General features: G+C 43.1%; 1 protein-coding gene across 1 annotated transcript in view; it reads right to left on the reverse strand.

The window, feature by feature from the left end:
- Positions 1–17,691, reverse strand: part of rab11fip3 (RAB11 family interacting protein 3 (class II)) — a 118,543-nt gene that overhangs the window by 14,463 nt on the left and 86,389 nt on the right. The window contains exons 4-6 of the mRNA XM_072559659.1: positions 2,081–2,292; positions 687–854; positions 122–253 (exon numbers count right to left, since the gene is read on the reverse strand). Of these exons, the coding sequence (XP_072415760.1) occupies positions 122–253; positions 687–854; positions 2,081–2,292 (512 nt within the window). The remainder of the gene's footprint in view (positions 1–121; positions 254–686; positions 855–2,080; positions 2,293–17,691) is intronic.

Here is a 17,691-nt window from a genome sequence, read left to right on the forward strand (position 1 = left end):
TGTTCCATTTAAAACAATTCCATACAAATTGAAAGTCTGTCAGAAAAGCACCAGGAAAGGGTAACCCACAATTAAAAGGAAAAAAGTCCCATGGTAAATGAAGCAGAAATCATGCAGTTACCTATTCATTTCAAGAGTGTTGATTCGGGTGGACAGATCTTCCAGGCGATTGATTTGCTTATGACACTGGGTGCAATAAAACTCAAGCATCTTTTCCCCAATGACACTTTGTAAAGTTGAAGTGAAATTATCACTAGAAAATCAGAAGTATTAAGTGGAAAATTAGAGAAATTAATTGAACTTTTCCATACAACTCCAAAAGCGATTGGAATACAGATTTATCAGCTAAAGACTTTCAGAATGACAGCAAATTGCAGTGCTGAGGTGTGTGGTTAAACAAGACAATTTTTTTCTGCTTCCTAGGACACCCCACTTGTAAAATCTTTGTTACTTAAACACATTCTTTTCAGAAATATCAAAAACACATCCAACTCTGCACAAAAAAAAAATCAATCTGACTGAAAGCAACCTCCAAATTCAATAATGGAGTTCACCAGTCACTCTTTAAACCAAAATGACTAAATTGAGGTAACTATGAGGAACCAACACCAAAGTCAGGTTTCTCAATGATTTGATGTTTTCCTCAGCATACAGATCCAGCAAGATTCATTAAATGCTAACCTTACCTGGGAGAGAGTAGTGACGAATGATTGAAGTGACCGTTGATATTACTGCCATCCTGACAGAGACTACTGGTTGCAAAGTCAATCTCATTGTTCTCTCCATAATCTTCAAAGTGCTCTTCAGTGTTGAGAGAGGAAATGTTGGAGCTCATTGAGAAATGTTGGTGGGTTCTAGTTACAGGAGATACACCAGGAAGAGAGACTAAGTTGCAAGGAAATTGAAAACTTAAAAACAGAAAAAGCATTCAGAAGAAACCACTTTACCCAAATAATTGTTACAGTGTAGAACACAGGAAGTGGATGAAGCAAATACTGTAGATTAAATTTAAAGGGGAAGTGAAACAAAGTGCAAGGGAGAAAAGATAATATCAGTTTTAGATAAGAAAAGAAACGGGAGGTTGCCTGACTAGAGCATACAGATTTAGGAATATTTTACAACAGTTATGTTGAGAATTGAGGTAGCCATAAATCAAGATCATCAGTTTTTGACTCCTTATTTAAAGGATGGATGTAATTTAAAGCAGTTCAGAGTAACTTCACTTGACTAACCCCTGGAAATGGGAACAATCTTGGAGGATAAGTTGGACAGACTGTGCCTCCACCCCACTCTTTTCTGAATATTAAAGAGAAATCCTATTGAGACAGATGATACTTGAAGGGACAGGACAGGGTAGATACAGAAAGAATGCTTGCTCTTATAGGAGAGACTTGAACTATAGGAAAGTGAAAGAATAGAAGGTGCCCATCTAGACTATGGTCAGGAGACTTTTTGTTTTGAGAGTCTGAATTTTTAGAATTCTCTTCCCTGAAAGGGTGACGGAGGCAGAGATCATTTAATTTTATCAGAAAAGGCACAGGTTGATTGACTTCCTTGGTTAGCCAAATCTATGGTCATCAGTAATAGGCAGGTATGTTGAGTTGAGGCCACAATCAGATCATTCATGATCTGTTGAACAGCAGAGCAGATGAGGGGGGCTTTATAGCCTGTTTCTGCTCCTAGTTCAGATGTTTGTATAACATATGGGCTGAGGATAGTGAAGTTATAGACAGATATTGACAGGTTAAACACTTGAGCAAAAACTTGGCATATGGAGACTGTGGGAAAATGGAGGTTTTATACTTAGACATGTTTGGATGTGGATGGAGGATGTAAAATGCCAGTGACCCATGAGTCTACACCAATGTGCAGCCCACTCATGCCCAGAGTGAACAGCTGTGGATTTCATTAAACCTGTATTTATTTCCCATATAATGAGCAGTTCTTCAGCATATGCTAGAATTTTAAAAAAACATAGCTGCCAGAGGTAAGGGATATCAAAAATGCTAAAATTGAACAGTGAACTAAGCATCGATTAATAGAAGCAAAGAGTCCCTGTTCAAGTAGAAATTTCACTTACTTGATTTCCCCATTAAAAACGACACTGTTTTCTGGCTCTTCAAGTGTATCTGTGAAGTCAGAGTTCAGTGTGGCATCAATCGCGCTGTCTGTCTCCAACTCATCATGTGCACCATGGTGAACGAGTGTGCCAGTGTCCTCATCGGTGAATGTCTCACACTCACTGTACGTGCTCTCAGAGCCCATGTAAGCACTGTCTGTCACCTCGTTAGTCTGAAAATGGAACAGTGCGGCAAGTTCAATTTAAGAGAACGATCAGCCTACTAAATAATCTTGGAAAACAAAAACATGCACCAACAATATAACAAAGGTTTTAGAAACTGCAGTGATTCAGAAGAACAATTGTCTGAATCAACCAGATTTAAATGTAGTTTAAAACTAGGCAGTGGGAATCACAAAAGGTGACCTTATTTCAAAAGCTGAATTTACATTGTAACAGCAAGCAGAAGGAGAACAAGAAGTGTTAGTACTCAATAAAAGACAACATCTGGTTTCCAAATCAAATGAGTCTTGAAATACAGACTAATGATAGTCACATTAGTAATATATTTGACAAGATTACGAACACATTACCAAATCAGGTCTCTCAAATGACGTATTAAAATCAACTGCAAATTGGAATAAGTTACCAAATAAAGAATGTCAAGACCCCACAATTTGACATTTCACCCCGTTTCAAATGAGATACTGTGTCTTCAGGATTAGACCATTTTAAAATGTCTCTTAGAAGTAAGACACTATACTAAAGTTGCATATTCAATGTCTATTCTACAAGGAATTTAGCCAGATAGAACATGCCAATAATCACTCTCCAGATGCCACCTTACAACTCCCATTTGTCAATCAGCTTTGGGCCATGACTGCCAAGGTTTAGGATTCTTCAGTGTACACTGTAGCTATGGCAATAGAGCAATTCTCCATCCAACCAATCAAATACCTCCCTCCTAGTCAGGTAGTGTCCCTGTATTCAGATTAGCTGCATCACAATCACAGCATTATATCCAGCTGAGGTATAGCCACCGAGGTGAAAAGAGCAGATCTCCATTTTTGTGATATTCTGCATTATGGAATGCGGGCTTTAAATTAAAATAAAAAGTTTACTAGCACGTCAATACTTGCTCAACAACACCTTACCAATAACTTGTTGTTTTGTGTCTTGCACACAATTTCAAAAACATTTTATTTTTGACCAGATCTTTGTACTCACCTGGCTGCAGCCATGTAGAAGCAAATCAACAGTTGATTAGGAATCATCCAGAATGAGATGATTTCCACAACAAATGAAACCAAGTGTAGTTAAAAAGGAGAGTTTTAATTTCTCCCCCAACAATCAAGTAAAAACAAAACCCACTGCAACCTATTGGTATAAACAGTGAATGAGCCAGGTTAATAGCAGTGCACATGCTGCAAATTTCTCCTCACCTCTCCTAGATAGTCACCACAGAAATGTGGACATTGCAACCAAGACTGAATCTGTCCTCAGCCATACCAGAACACTAAGTTTTGAACAACTGGAGCAGGAACCCAGCTTAATTCTCTCTCCTCCGTTGTGGAGATTAACACATTACACAGCCTTGCGTTCACAGTAGAGTTACAGCAATGTTTTAGCATGGAAATTGTAGCTATTATATGGCTACAAGAGACAGATGAAGCTTACTGGCCAGGTATAAAATGCTAATTTAGCCATTAAGCAGTATGAAATTTCACACTGAAACCTGATGGCTTTTGCAGCAAGGAGTTCATGTGCAGCCTGCCCAAAGACAGTAAGTGAACCAAAAGGAACCTGAATATCAGCAATGGAACAGAAAGATAATCCTGTGAACTGCTCACAGCATACGCCACAAGATTTTAGCTCATTTACAGTTTGTTCTCCTCCACGCAATTTCCGGTCAGAAGCAAAAGAACTGTAGATAGAATTCTGTGATTTGAAATTATAGATTAAATTTAAATCTCAGTTGAGCAACAGTAGCCCAATCACACCAAACAGATTTTGATCAAGTGCTCTCATGCCAATTTTGACCATTTGTTACTGTTTCATTAAAATTACCTTAAATTTGGCCAAGTCTGTCAAACAGGCCAGTTTCAAACCTTACAACAATCACCATCAGCAGTAACAAATCAATATACCAGACATGGATTCAGTTCAGCAGGATCTTTATACATGAATTTTATTTTTTGTACATCCCCATTATGCTGCATCACTGGTGGTCCCGAGAGGAATACAATCTAGGGCTTCAAAATTCAATCCAAATGCCATACTTCCTCAGAAACTAATTTCAAGAACAAAGTGTAGACAATACATAAATCCAGTCTGTGGCAGCCAAACCAAATGCCAGTCCATCAACAACACCCAAATGCTGGTATTCAAACAGTTCAATTCCTATGGAGTAATTGTTCATTTGGTTGAAAGTTAACATGAACGAGAATGGAAAAAGCAACTGGAGAAGCAAATTCATGAAATTCCACAATATTCAGGTGCTTAGTCAGGCAAAGCCAGTGTTATCACTAGGATCTCAGCAAAGAACAACAGTTACTGTGAACTTGCAACCGTTTACGCACTTGAGTGATGAAAAACACCTAGCATACATCAGAGAGTTTTATTCTACAGTGAATTGTGCACAAGTTATTTAAAGACATTTAATATTATAACATGGTAGTGATGGGAAGCAACAAATTCATAACCCCTTCCGACTACAGTTTCAAATCCAACTCTGCAGTCCTTCCTCCGTATTACCATATATTCCAATTTAAAAGATCACTCTTCAAATTTATTCCCACGAAACATCTGACCACATAATATGATCGTTAGAAGGGATGTTATCTGACATTAGGAGAAAGTGAGGACTGCAGATGCTGAAGATCAGCAGTCACGAGTGGGGTGCTGGAAAAGCACAGTAGGTCAGACAGCATCCGAGAAGCAGGAGGAGAATTGATGTTTTGGTTAAGAGCCCTTCATCAGGCAATATGGTAAATGGATAGCAAAGGATTAGAGAAAGGGATATGGGCCAAATACAGACAAAATGGGACTAGTTCAGTTTAGGAAACCTGATCAGCATGGACAAAGCCTCTACAAAACTCAAATTTAAAAAAAAGACAGATGTCTAAAAAAGGCAAGCAAAGAAACCAGAGAGTTTTCCCATTTTAAAAACTGGGAAATGTGCTTTTGTGGCCTTCATCTACAACATGGAGTGTGGCTTGGGGGATGTTTGTATGGTTCTTTTATTTCTTTTAAAAGAACCTGCAAGACACTTTCAGTTATGAGACTGGCTTTTTAAAAAAAAAACTCCATTCAGCAACAGTCCAATCAGCCTCTGCTTAAAAACAACAACATACTAGGAAATGCAAACTATGGAGTGTATCTAGTGTTAATACCATTCCCAGCAGAAATAGGAATTCAAGAGAAATGCAAAAATGAGAAAGGAATAAGGTCTCTGATTAGAAAGCACAAAAACATTGCTTTGAGTATTTAAATTTTATTACAATTAGTCATCACATGCAAACATAGTATTGTTTGAATGAGCAACTTCTGAAAAGAAAATCAGCATAACTCCCTTACTTTCCAGAGTTAGTCATTCACTCTTAAACGGTGCAATGCAATGAAGTTCAGTACATTCTTTAGTTATAAAAATTGGGAATAAAGGCCTGAATTTGTGAAGTGATGCAATAATCAGGTGCATGTTATTTATATATACACTTTTGGGATAAACAGTTTTATTTCCGGAGCAGAGGTTGTGTGATTAGGATGCAATATCAACCAGAATAAATGCTAAAACAAAAGTTCACAGTCCACTGTCACTGTAGAGGGTAGAAAAGGCTGATCATATTCTGAAGTAATCATCTTTGTTCTTGTAACTACATCATCTGATGCACTGCTTGTTACAACAATATGCCCTCAGCCAGTTACCAGATACCTTGTATCCTGATCCTGGAGACAAGCTGTCCCGAACCTGGAGACAGGCCACCTCTTCAAAATTTGTAGCTTACACTGTCAGAGAAGACAGAGTTAGGTTTCCAGACCAAGTTCCAGGAAAAATTCAATAAACCCTACCAAGTTGGATCACATTTTACTTTGGCTTTGATCGGTTAGGACACTGAACACGGCAAAAACACAGCACACTGGGAAAAGATCTGAGGGGACAATTTTCTCTTCTATTAGGAAGAGACACACATGGAGCCTGGGAGACTACATCATGAGGGACAGTAATTTCATGGGACTTTAAAATAAACTCTAGGCAACATCTTCTGCAGCATCAGACCACCCAAAGCAATATGAAATACTTTTCAAGTCACTGAATTGCAGCAAATAATTTTTCACATAGCAAGGTGGCAGAAAAACTAGAGGAATCTTAGAAGATTCTGGCAGAGAATGACTGCAGAGGAAGGGATGCATAGTAGGTTACCAAAACTACTGTCACTCTTTAGGGGGAACGGGAAAGAAATGAAAAAAGCAAAAGACCAAAGGGAGAATGTGGAGCAAACATGTAGAAACGTAATTCGGGAAGGAAGGGAGAGCAGAGTGAAAAAAGGGAGACAATGAAATGTGTACTCAGGACTTTAAGAGGGGTGATGGCAACCATTAAAAAAAACAAACATCGATGATTAAGGAAGAGACTGTGTAGACAAAGCACAGAGGAGGAGAACAGTAAAAATGGTCCAGAATTGGCCAGTGAGACAGTATCATTGAATAGTGGTGCTCACATAATCAATCTAAAATAGGCCAAGACACAGCTTATGTACAGGAGGTTACATCACAGCTGGAGCCACTGGTACCTCATGTACATGGAATGTCTGAAACAGCAACTTGGTTAGTTACATTCTCCGTGTTCTTCTTCCTGGGCCCTATTTTTTATTTTTAAAACAGACATTCAAAGAATGCAAGTATGAAACCATCTCCCAAGATATATGGGATATTAAAGTATGGAACATATATAGTGACAGCACGTCCCTCAACCCGAACTAAAACATGCAATTGGAATGCATTGCTGCTTTGGATGTAGCAAGGGTCCATCTGGAACAAAAAAAAAGGTGGACAGTAGGTGAAGAAATAACAGGGGTGAGGAAAAGTCAGGACAGTGGCCCTGGAGAAATTATTCCTCAGACAACCAACACAAGGCAAGGCAAATTCTTCAGCCTCTGATTCTATGACAGGAACATTGAAGTGACAACAGAAAGCCTCAGAAAAACTGAAAAAAAATGCAAGAGCTGAGTAATAAAATATGTCCAATCAATTTTAAGAAGAGTCAACATCTTATTTCCTTGTTTACATACTTATGGCAAAACTGGGCAGCACAATTCAGCTAGCTAATCCTTTATTTGAATCAGTTTTTGACCACTATCTTGCACGTGAAATACTTAGGGAAGATTCAACAATGGAAAGTTTCACAGCTGAGGCCAATTCTGTCAGCTACAAAACATCTAAGTGTTTTTCCCGAGTAGAGGTCACTGGGGACAGAGAGTATCCAAATTTATTTTTCTCTGGGAGCCAAAGTAGTCACAAGGTCAATTGTAGTAACTTCAGCAACACAGAAGACATCTACAGATCAAGGTAACAGAGTGGAACTTTGTGGCACAGTGGTAGTGTTCCTACCTCGGAGCCAAGAGCCCCTTTTTGAATTCCCACTTGTTCCAGACATCACTAAACTGGTTGATTGGAAAATAACAGTTTGAAACTTGGGCTCAGCACCAGACAATACGTCCAATGACAAAAGGTTTGGTTCTCCAAATATTACCTCCATACTTTGTATTAAAAGAATTTGTTATCTTAACAAAGTAGTGAGAATAGTTATATACAATTGTATATAACTATTGTATATAACCTTGAACATTTAAAAGTCAAATAGTAATCAGGTCTTGGTGAAGGAACACATAGATTTTGCTGCTACTTTAGCCCAGTAAACAAGGAGTCATCAGCAGGGTGGCAATTCACAGCATAAAATCATAAGTGCAACGCCTCCCTGTTCCAAGAAACTGTTTAAAATGTGAAGAACAATCAATAAATAACCAGCCAGCCATTCTCAGGATTGGCCACAAGATGTCGAGAGCTAACATCACAGGCAAGAAATTTCTATAGAAGGTCTTTCACGTCAAAGGGCAAGAGGCTTTTATGAACCATCCAAACTGTCTAAAACATACAAACTAAATGCAAAACATACCCAGAAAGAGGCTAATGAGTAGAGCACACACAGTTGTGAAGTAGACAACCATTTGACATTTCTCCCTGCAAGGCAGTAAGTCAGTCTGGAAAAACCCGAAGCAGGAACATACCAAAATTACATGGCATCAGTGGTGCTGGGACCTACGGTTACCTTCCCCTAATATCCTCAGTATAAACAAACACGGTTAAATTATTCCAATTCAACATCAACTTCTGAGTGTTGCGAGTCAAGTCCAAAGTTCAAACAGAATGCTGAAACTTTTAATTCCTCCGCACGCACCCACCAATCAGCATTGTTTACAGATTACCTCATTAGAATCAAAAGGAGGGCCTAACCAGGAGCTGGTCTCTCACTGGCTTCAGCAGGGCCAGCTACCTCCACTCGTAGGCAGCCTTGCAAACAGGTAGCAACAAGATGTGAGCATCCACGTCACAACCCAGCCTGTTTCACAGACAAAGCTGCCCCTATCAGGTCGATGCCAGATAATTCAGCTGGATGAAAGATCAGGTGCCTGAACAGAAACATTTATATAGCACCGTTGCTAATTACAGTGTCAAGATTATCCGTACAATACTGAACATATACATTAAAAGGTCTGGGGTCCTGGCGTTTAAATGGAAATAGACTTCAATACATTTCCCTTTTTCTAACTTGCAGCTCTCCTGCCTAGTCCAGTAATTAATCAGTCAGAAGTGGTGAAAAACAAAGGTGGACCCACTTACTGCTCAGTAAAAACGACTGCAGATGCTGGAAACCAGATTCTGGATTAGTGGTGCTGGAAGAGCACATCAGTTCAGGCAGCAACCGAGGAGCAGGGGGAAAAAAAATGTTTCGGGCAAAAGCCCTTCATCAGGAATAAGAACGTCGATTTTACTGCTCCTCTGATGCCACTTACTGCTCAATCTACCTCACGTTTATTGGCATAAGTATCTTGCAGCATTTCCACTAATAAATTTCTACTGCATGCTTACAGCTTCTAAGAACTCAGAAGTACATAAGTTCATCAGATTTCTAAACACTAATAAAAATCAGGGGGTGGAGAAGAGGAGTTGTAATTGTGCATATCCACCATTTCCTCTGAAGTTCATTCCACATGTAAACCTCCCTCATGTCTTTAAATCTTTGTCCTCACCCTAAAAATGTGCCTTCTAGTCTTGAAATCCCCCATCCGAGGGAAAAGACACCTCCATTAACTCTATCTATACCACTCATTTTATAACCCTCAAAAAGGTCACCTCTCAATGCCCAGTGAAAAAAGTTTGACCTTTCTTTATAACGGCAACCCTCATTCCCAGCAACATCCTAGTAAATCTTTTCTGAACCCTCTCCACTTTAATAATATCCTTCCTGTAACTGGACACAATACTCCAAAAGAAGAGTCACCAATGTCCTGTACAACCTCAACACAATGTCCCAACACCTACCCTCAAAAAGGATTGAGCAATGAAGGCAAGTATGCTAAGCATCTTATGAACCACCCTGTCTCGTGATGTAAACTTCAAATTATGCACCTGAACCCCTAGATCCCCCCGCTCTACAACACTACCCAAGGCCCTATTAACGGTATTAAGTCCTGCCCCTGTTCATTGTACCAAACTGCAATACCTCACATTTATCCAGGTTAAAGTCCACCTGCCATTTTTTAGCCCATTGACCCATTTGATAATGATCCCTTTGTAGTCCTAGAAAACCCACCTTCAGTGTCTACTATGCCACGAATTTTGGGGTCATTCACAAACTTACTAACCATACCTTCTATATTCTCAGCTATATTCTTTTGATCCTTAAGAGGCTTTACCCTCTCTCTAGTTACCCTCTTACTTAAAGATGCTTGTAGAATCTCTTTGGATTACCCTTAACCATATCTGGAGAAGGCTCTCTCACATCCCCTTGTTGCTATTGCACTCAAATGGGTAGAAATAGGAAAGACTTAGAGGAGTATGGGCCAAATACTGGCAAAGGGACTAGACTAGTTTGGGATATCTGGTCAGCATAGAGGAGTTGGACCGAAGGGTCTCTTTGTGCTGCAAAGCTCTATGACTCTAAATCAATACATAGAGATTCATTTGAACCAAGTTGTCTATATCTAAAATAAGATTTTTATTCTTTATTCATCCATTGTTCCTTAATCTTACCAGCCTTAACCTTCACTCCAACAGGAACAAAATACTTCTGAATTCTTGTCATCATACTCTTGAACACCTCCCACAGGTAAAAGGACATCATAGAAGTGAACGGTCTACTCTGATCAACTATTGAAAGGTCTGGTCTTATACTAAGATTTGCCTTACTGCAATTAAAACTAGGAGAAAATGAGGACTGCAGATGCTGGAGATCAGAGCTGAAAATGGTGTTGCTGGAAAAGCACAGGTCAGGCAGCATCCAAAGTGCAGGAGAATCGACGTTTTGGGCATGAGCCCTTCTTCAGGAATGAGGAAAGTGTGCCAAGCAGGCTAAGATAAAAAGGTACGGAGGAGGGGCATTGGAAATGCAATAGGTAGAAGGAGGTAAAGGTGAGGGTGATAGGCTGGAGTGGGGTGGGGGCGCAGAGAGGTCAGGAAGAAGATTGCAGGTTAGGAAGGTGGTGCTGAGTTAGAGTGTTGGGACTGAGACAAGGTGGGGGGGGGGGGGGGGGGAGGGGAAATGAGGAAACTGGAGAAATCGGAGTTCATCCCTTGTGGTTGGAGGGTTCCTCGGTGGAATAGGAGGTGCTTTTCCTCCAGCCGTTTTGTTGCTATGGTCTGGCGATGGAGGAGTCCAAGGATCTGCATATTCTTGGTAGAGGAGGAGGGGGGAGTTGAGCCACGGGGTGGTTGGGTTGGTTGGTCCGGGTGTCCCAGAGGTGTTCTCTGAAACGTTCCACAAGTAGGCGGCCTGTCTCCCCAATATAGAGGAGGCCACATCAGGTGCAGCAGATGCAGTAAGTGATGTGTGTGGAGGTGCAGGTGAATTTGTGGCAGATATGGAAGGATCCCTTGGGGCCTTGGAGGGAAGTAAGGGGAGAGGGGTGGACGCAAGTTTTGCATTTCTTGCGGTTGCAGGGGAAGGTGCCAGGAGTGGAGGTTGGGTTGGTGGGGGTGTGGACCTGACAAGGGAGTCACGGAGGGAGTGGTCTTTTCGGAACGCTGGTAGAGGAGGGGAGAGAAATATCCCTGATGGTGGGGTCCGTTTTGGAGGAGGCAGAAATGACATGATGTATATGGAGGTTGGTGGGGTGGTAGGTGAGGACCAGTGAGGTTCTGTCCTGGTGGTGATTGGAGGGGCGGGGCTCAAGCGTGGAGGAGCGGGAAGTGGAGGAGATGCGGTGGAGGGCATCAATCACGTCTGGGGGGGGGGGGGGGGGGAATTGCGGTCTTTGAAGGAGGGCATCTGGGTTGTACGGTATTGGAACTGGTCCACCTGGGAGCAGATGCGGCGGAGATGAAGGAATTGGGAATATGGGATGGTGTTTTTACAGGGGGCAGGGTGGGAGGAGGTGTAGTCTAGGTAGCTGTGGGAGTCAGTCGGTTTATAGTAAAATGTCCATGTTGATTTGGTCGCCAGAGATAGAACTGGAGATGTCTAGGAAGGGGAGGGAGGAGTCTGAGACGGTCCAGATCAACTTGAGGTCGGGGTAGGTGTTGGTAAAGTGGATGAACTGTTCAACTTCCTCGTGGGAGCACGAGGCAGCGCCGATAGTCATCGATGTAGTGGAGGAAAGGTGGTGGGGGGTGGTGGTGATGCCAGTATAGCTGCGGAAGATGGACTGTTCCACATATCCTATGAAGAGGCAGGCATAGCTGGGGCCCATGCAGGTGCCCATGGCTACTCATTTGGTTTGGAAGAGAAGTTGTTCAGGATGAGGACCAGTTCAGTCAGTCGAAAGAGGGAGTCAATAGAAGGGTACTGGTTGGTACGGTGGGAAAGGAAGCAGCGGAGGACTTTGAGTCCTTTGTGATGGGGGATGGAGGTGTACAGGGACTGGATGTCCATTGTGAAGATAAGGTGTTGGGGTCCGGGGAAGCGAAAATCATGGAGGAGGTGGAGGGCGTAGGTGGTGTCCCAAAAACGTAGGTGGGGTGTTCTTGGACTAAGGGGGACAGGACTGTGTCGAGGTATGCAGAGGGGAGCTCGGTGGGGCAGGAGCAGGCTGAGACAACCGGTCGGCCAGGGCAGTCAGGTTTGTGGATTTTGGGCAGGAGGTAGAAACGGGCGGTGCGGGGTTGTGGGTGTATGAGGTTGGAGGCGGTGAATGGAAGATCCCCTGAGGTGATGAGGTTATGGATGGTCTGGGAGATGGGGTCATGGTCAAGGGGGCAGTAGGAGGAGGTGTCTGTGAGCTGACATTTAGCCTCGGCTGTGTAAAACTACTATTAGTGCGCCAAACTACTATCTCGTCTCCCTCGTCTGCTGATTTGATAGTGAGGTTAGGGTTGGAACGGAGGGAGTGCAGGGCTGCACGTTCCGAGGGTGAGAGGTTGGCGTGAGAGTGAGGGGGGTGGAGAGGTTGAGGTGGTTAATGTCGCGGCGGCAGTTGGCTATGAAGAGATTGAGGGCAGGTAAGAGGCCAGCACGGGGTGTCAAGGTGGATGGGGTGTGTTGGAGGCAGGAGAAGGGGTCGTCAGAGGGTGGGCGAGAATCCTGGTTGAAGGAGTAGGTGCGGAGGCGAAGGCGGCGGCGGCGGAAGAATTGTTCGATGTCTCGCCGCGTGTTGAACTCGTTAATCCGAGAGCATAGGGGAATGAAGGGGAGGCCTCTGCCAAAGACTGATCTTTCATCCTCAGAGGGGGATAGTTCTGGAGGGATGGTGAAAACACGGCAGGGCTGGGAGCTAGGACCTGGTGTGGGGCTGGAGCTGGGAGTGGGTGGCAAGGATAGGCATGGAGGCGTGAACAGAGATAGGTGTGGGGGCAGGAATCAGGGCGGGGATGGAGATTGGGGTGGGGTGGGGTTCAGTGTGCAAACGGAGATCAGCGCGGGGGCGGGGTTAGGCACAGTGACGGAGATCGGCATGGGGGCGGAGACGCATGTGGCACGTTCATTGTGCAGGCGAGTGATGTCACTGGGGCAGAAGTGGCTGCGGCGACAGCAACCCAGGGGGTGGAATTGGGTGTGGTGACAACAGAAACTGTGTTGTTTCTGATAGCTGTGCACCCCGCGGAGGCCGCAAATCTGTCAGCGATCGTGGAGGTGGTTGTCTGGGCGGTGATCGCAGAGGCTGCAAGGTCGGTGGGGTCAGAAGTGACGTCATGGTTCGCAGCGGCGGTTGCTGCCACAGGCGCTGCGATTTCAGAGGCCGATGGAAGATTCTGGAACAGTTGAGGAACCCAGAGTGTGGGGGGTAAGTACATGAAAGTTTTTGGTACTTACTGTCTTTGATTTCAGATATGGCTAGGAAGAACTGTTTGTTTAGTGTATGGATTCTTCTGTGGATGAAGAACAGTAGAGGTCCTTTGCAAGTGTGTGAGAGTGTTGTCTTGTGCTGGGGTAGGGCTAATTGCAAGGAATGTAGGTAGTGGCGCATGACTGCAAGCATGGAGCGAAGGATCCGGAAGGAGGTCCGTTGCTGGAGGCTTTGGTTTTGTTGTAGGTACAGGTTGTCCTGGTTGGGTCCAAATTTTGTTGGTCTGAACGTAGTCTGGAGTCCGTGGCAGGGTCAGTCAGTTCCATAGGCAGGTGCTGAGGAAGGAGATGTGGCTGTAGTAGCAAGTCCGTTTGATAACATGGTTGAAGAGCTTCTGGGCAGAGGAGATAACCTGGGGTGTGCAGTGAGAGAGGGACTCATTGAAATCCTTGTAGAGGGAGAAAGAACTTCAAGGAAGGCATCCTTGCAAGAGGATTCGCAGCAGGTTAACATCTAAGAGAAAGTCAGGACTGCAGATGCTGGAGATAATTGCAGATGCTGCAATTAAAACTAACTTTTAAATCGAAGGCTTATCCTTTTCCATAAGGATTTTGAAACTAATAAAATTGTGATCGCTAAACCCAAAGTGTTCCGTTCCTTTCACTTCAGTCACCTGTCCTGCCTTATTGCCCAAAAGATGGCAAAGTTTTGCCGTTTTTCTGGTAGGAGGATCCACATATTGATAAAGAACGGCTTATTGGATACACTTGACATGTAACTTTGATAGAATGGCTTGTACTTTTCCCCAGAATATAACTACAAGGGCTCAGAACTCTAATGTAGGGAAATGTAACATTTCATATCTAGCAACTAAAATATGTACATTCATGCTTTTTGCAATATTAAGCAATGACAAACAGAAAACATGTTAAAAAAATGCACAAAACATTAACAGCAGTTATGAAATATTCTTAACTTGTACTTTTTTTTGAGGGCAGGGACTCTTGGGAAGATATTAGATGGAAGATGGATATGCAGTTGGAGGATCATCAACTGCCATGTTAACATTATAGACATCATGACCCTCCAGTATTGCTCAATAAAAGATGCATGATCAGTGGTTTCCCTCATCAGAATGCCGAAAGCATGCCTTGGCAGAATAATCCAAAAAAAAAAGTCATGCTTTTGGATAACGATTGCAGTTTTGATCTGCTCATTCATATTTCTTAGCACCAGAACAAAGAAATGTCTCTGTTGAGACGAATCTGTCAGTCAGTCATCCCTATTTATGTCTTTAAAAGAATGTTCATCGAATTCAGAGAAAGATCTTCATTGCTTCGAGGAATGCCAACAGCTTAATATTTTCATCTACTTTGAAATGCACTTTTGCTAGTTACACTATTTTGCCAATACTTCTGTGACATGTCACCTAACTCTTCAAAAGGCAGGCACTGCATCAGGATTATGCTTTCCATGAATCTTTAGGTGCTTCAAGACTCTATACCAGAGAGAGCCTATAAAATTAAATGCAACATGCTAAACTATTTCCAGAATTCCTGGACTGAGTGTTTGTCATTGACATCAGTTTATGGATTAGTTTGTGAATGGTCTTCCTCAAAAAAAAAGCCTTGAAGTATGCAATAACATTCTGATCTATGTGCTGCATAAGTGATGTTGTCCTTACTCTAAGCAAAACTTTGAAATCCAGGACATGGATACAAGCATTATCTAACAAGAAGAATTTTGACAAGAAAAAGTACTTTCTTAGAACATAGAACAGTACAGCACAGAACAAGCCCTTCAGCCCACGATGTTGTGCCGACCACTGATCTTCATGTATGCACCCTCAAATTTCTGTGAGCATATGTATGTCGAAGAGTCTCTTAAATATCCCCAATGACCCTGCCTCCACAACTGCTGCTGGCAACGCATTCCATACTCTCACAACTCTGTAAAGAACCCGCCTCTGACATCCCCCCCTTATACTTTCCTCCAACCAGCTTAAAACTATGACCCCTTGTCATAGTCATTTCTGCCCTGGGAAATAGTCTCTGGCTATTGACTATGCCTCTCATTACCTTGTATACCTCAATTAGATCCCCTCTTCTCCAATGAAAGAAGTCCGAGCTCCATCAACCTCTCCTTATAAGATAAGCCCTCCAGTCCAGGCAGCATCCTGGTAAACCTCCTCTGAACCCGCTCCAAAGCATCCACATCTTTCTTGGAATACTGCGTCCAGTTCTGGTCGCCCTATTATAAGTGCGGTCTAACCAAAGTTTTAGAGCTGCAACAAAATCTCACGACAAACTCAATCCCCCTGTTAATGAAAGCCAAAACACCATATGCTTTCTTAACAACCCTGTCCACTTGGGTGGCCATTTTAAGGGATCTATGTACCTGCACACCAAGATCCCTCTGTTCTTCCACACTGCCAAGAATCCTTTCCTTAATCCTGGACTCAGCTTTCAAATTCGACCTTCCAAAATGCATCACTTCGCATTTATCCAGGTTGAACTCCATCTGCCACCTCTCAGCCCATCTCTGAATCCTGTCAATGTCCCACTGCAGCCTACAACAGCCCTCTATACAGAAAACAACACCTCCAACCTTTGTATCGTCTGCAAACTTGCTGACCCATCCTTCAATCCTCTCATCCAAGTCATTAATAAAAAATTACAAACAGTAGAGGCCCAAGGACAGCCCTGTGGAACACCACTCACCACTGACGTCCAGGCAGAATATTTTCCTTCTACTACCACTCACTGTCTTCTGTTGGCCAGCCAATTCTGTATCCAGACAGCTAGGTTCCCCTGAATCCCATTCCTCCTGACCTTCTGAATGAGCCTACCATGGGGAACCTTATCAAATGCCTTGCTAAAGTCCATATACACCACACCCACAACTCGACCCTCAACTTTTCTAGTCACATCCTCAAAGAACTCGATTAGGTTTGTGAGGCATGACCTGCCCCTCACAAAGAGGTGTTGACTGCATTTAAATGAAGCCATGCTCTTCCAGATGGTCATAAATCCTATCCCTCAGAATCTTTTCTAACACCTTGCAGATGACAGACATGAGACTTACTGGTCTGTAATTGCCAGGGATTTCCCTATTTCCTTTCTTGAAGAGAGGAATTACATTTGCCTCTCTCCAGTCCTCAGGTACGACTCCAGTGGAGAGCGAGGATGCAAAGATCTTCACAAGTGGCGAAGCAATTGCATTTCTCGTTTCCCAAAGCAGCAGAGGACAAATCTGATCCTGGCCTGGCGACTTGTTAATCTTAATGTTTGACAAAATTTTCAGCACAGGGAGAAAGGGAGGACTGCAGATGCTGGAGATCAGAGCTGAAAATGTGTTGCTGGAAAAGCGCAGGTCAGGCAGCGTCCAAGGAACAAGAGAATCGACGTTTCGGGCATCAGCCCTTCTTCAGGAATCAGGCTGATGCCCAAAACGTTGATTCTCCTGTTCCTTAAAATTTTCAGCACATCAGCTTCCTCCATCTCTATCCATTCCAGCATGCCAACCTGCTCTTCAAAGGTTTCATTCACTACAAAGCTTGTTTCTTTCATAAAGACAGAAGCAAAACTCTCATTTAGGGCTTCCCCCTACCTCCTCAGACTCCACACACAAGTTCCCTATGCTATCCCTGATCGGCCCTATTCTTTCTTTGACCATTCTCTTATTCCTCACATAAGTGTAAAATGCCTTTGGTGTTCTCCTTAATCCGTTCTGCCAAGCCTTTCTCGTGCCCCCTCCTGGCTCTCCTCAGACCATTAAGCTCCTTCCTTGCCTGCCTGTAATCCTGTAGAGCTGAGCTTGACCCGAACTTCCTCCACCTTATGTAAGCTACCTTTTTCCTTTTGACGAGAAGCTCCACCGCTCTTGTCATCCAAGGTTCCTTTATCTTACCACTTCTTGCCTGTCTCAGAGGGACATATTTATTCATCACTTGCGACAGACAGACAGACAGAGACAATCCACATGTCTATAGTGCCTTTACCATGGAACAATTGCTCCCAATCCATGCTTCCTAACTCATGTCTAATCGCATCATAGTTTCCTCTTCCCCAATTAAATATCCTCCCATTTTGCCTAATCCTCTCCTTCTCCATAGCTATGTAGAATGTGAGGCAG

Source organism: Chiloscyllium punctatum, chromosome 40, assembly GCF_047496795.1.
Source record: "Chiloscyllium punctatum isolate Juve2018m chromosome 40, sChiPun1.3, whole genome shotgun sequence".
NCBI lineage: Eukaryota > Metazoa > Chordata > Chondrichthyes > Orectolobiformes > Hemiscylliidae > Chiloscyllium > Chiloscyllium punctatum.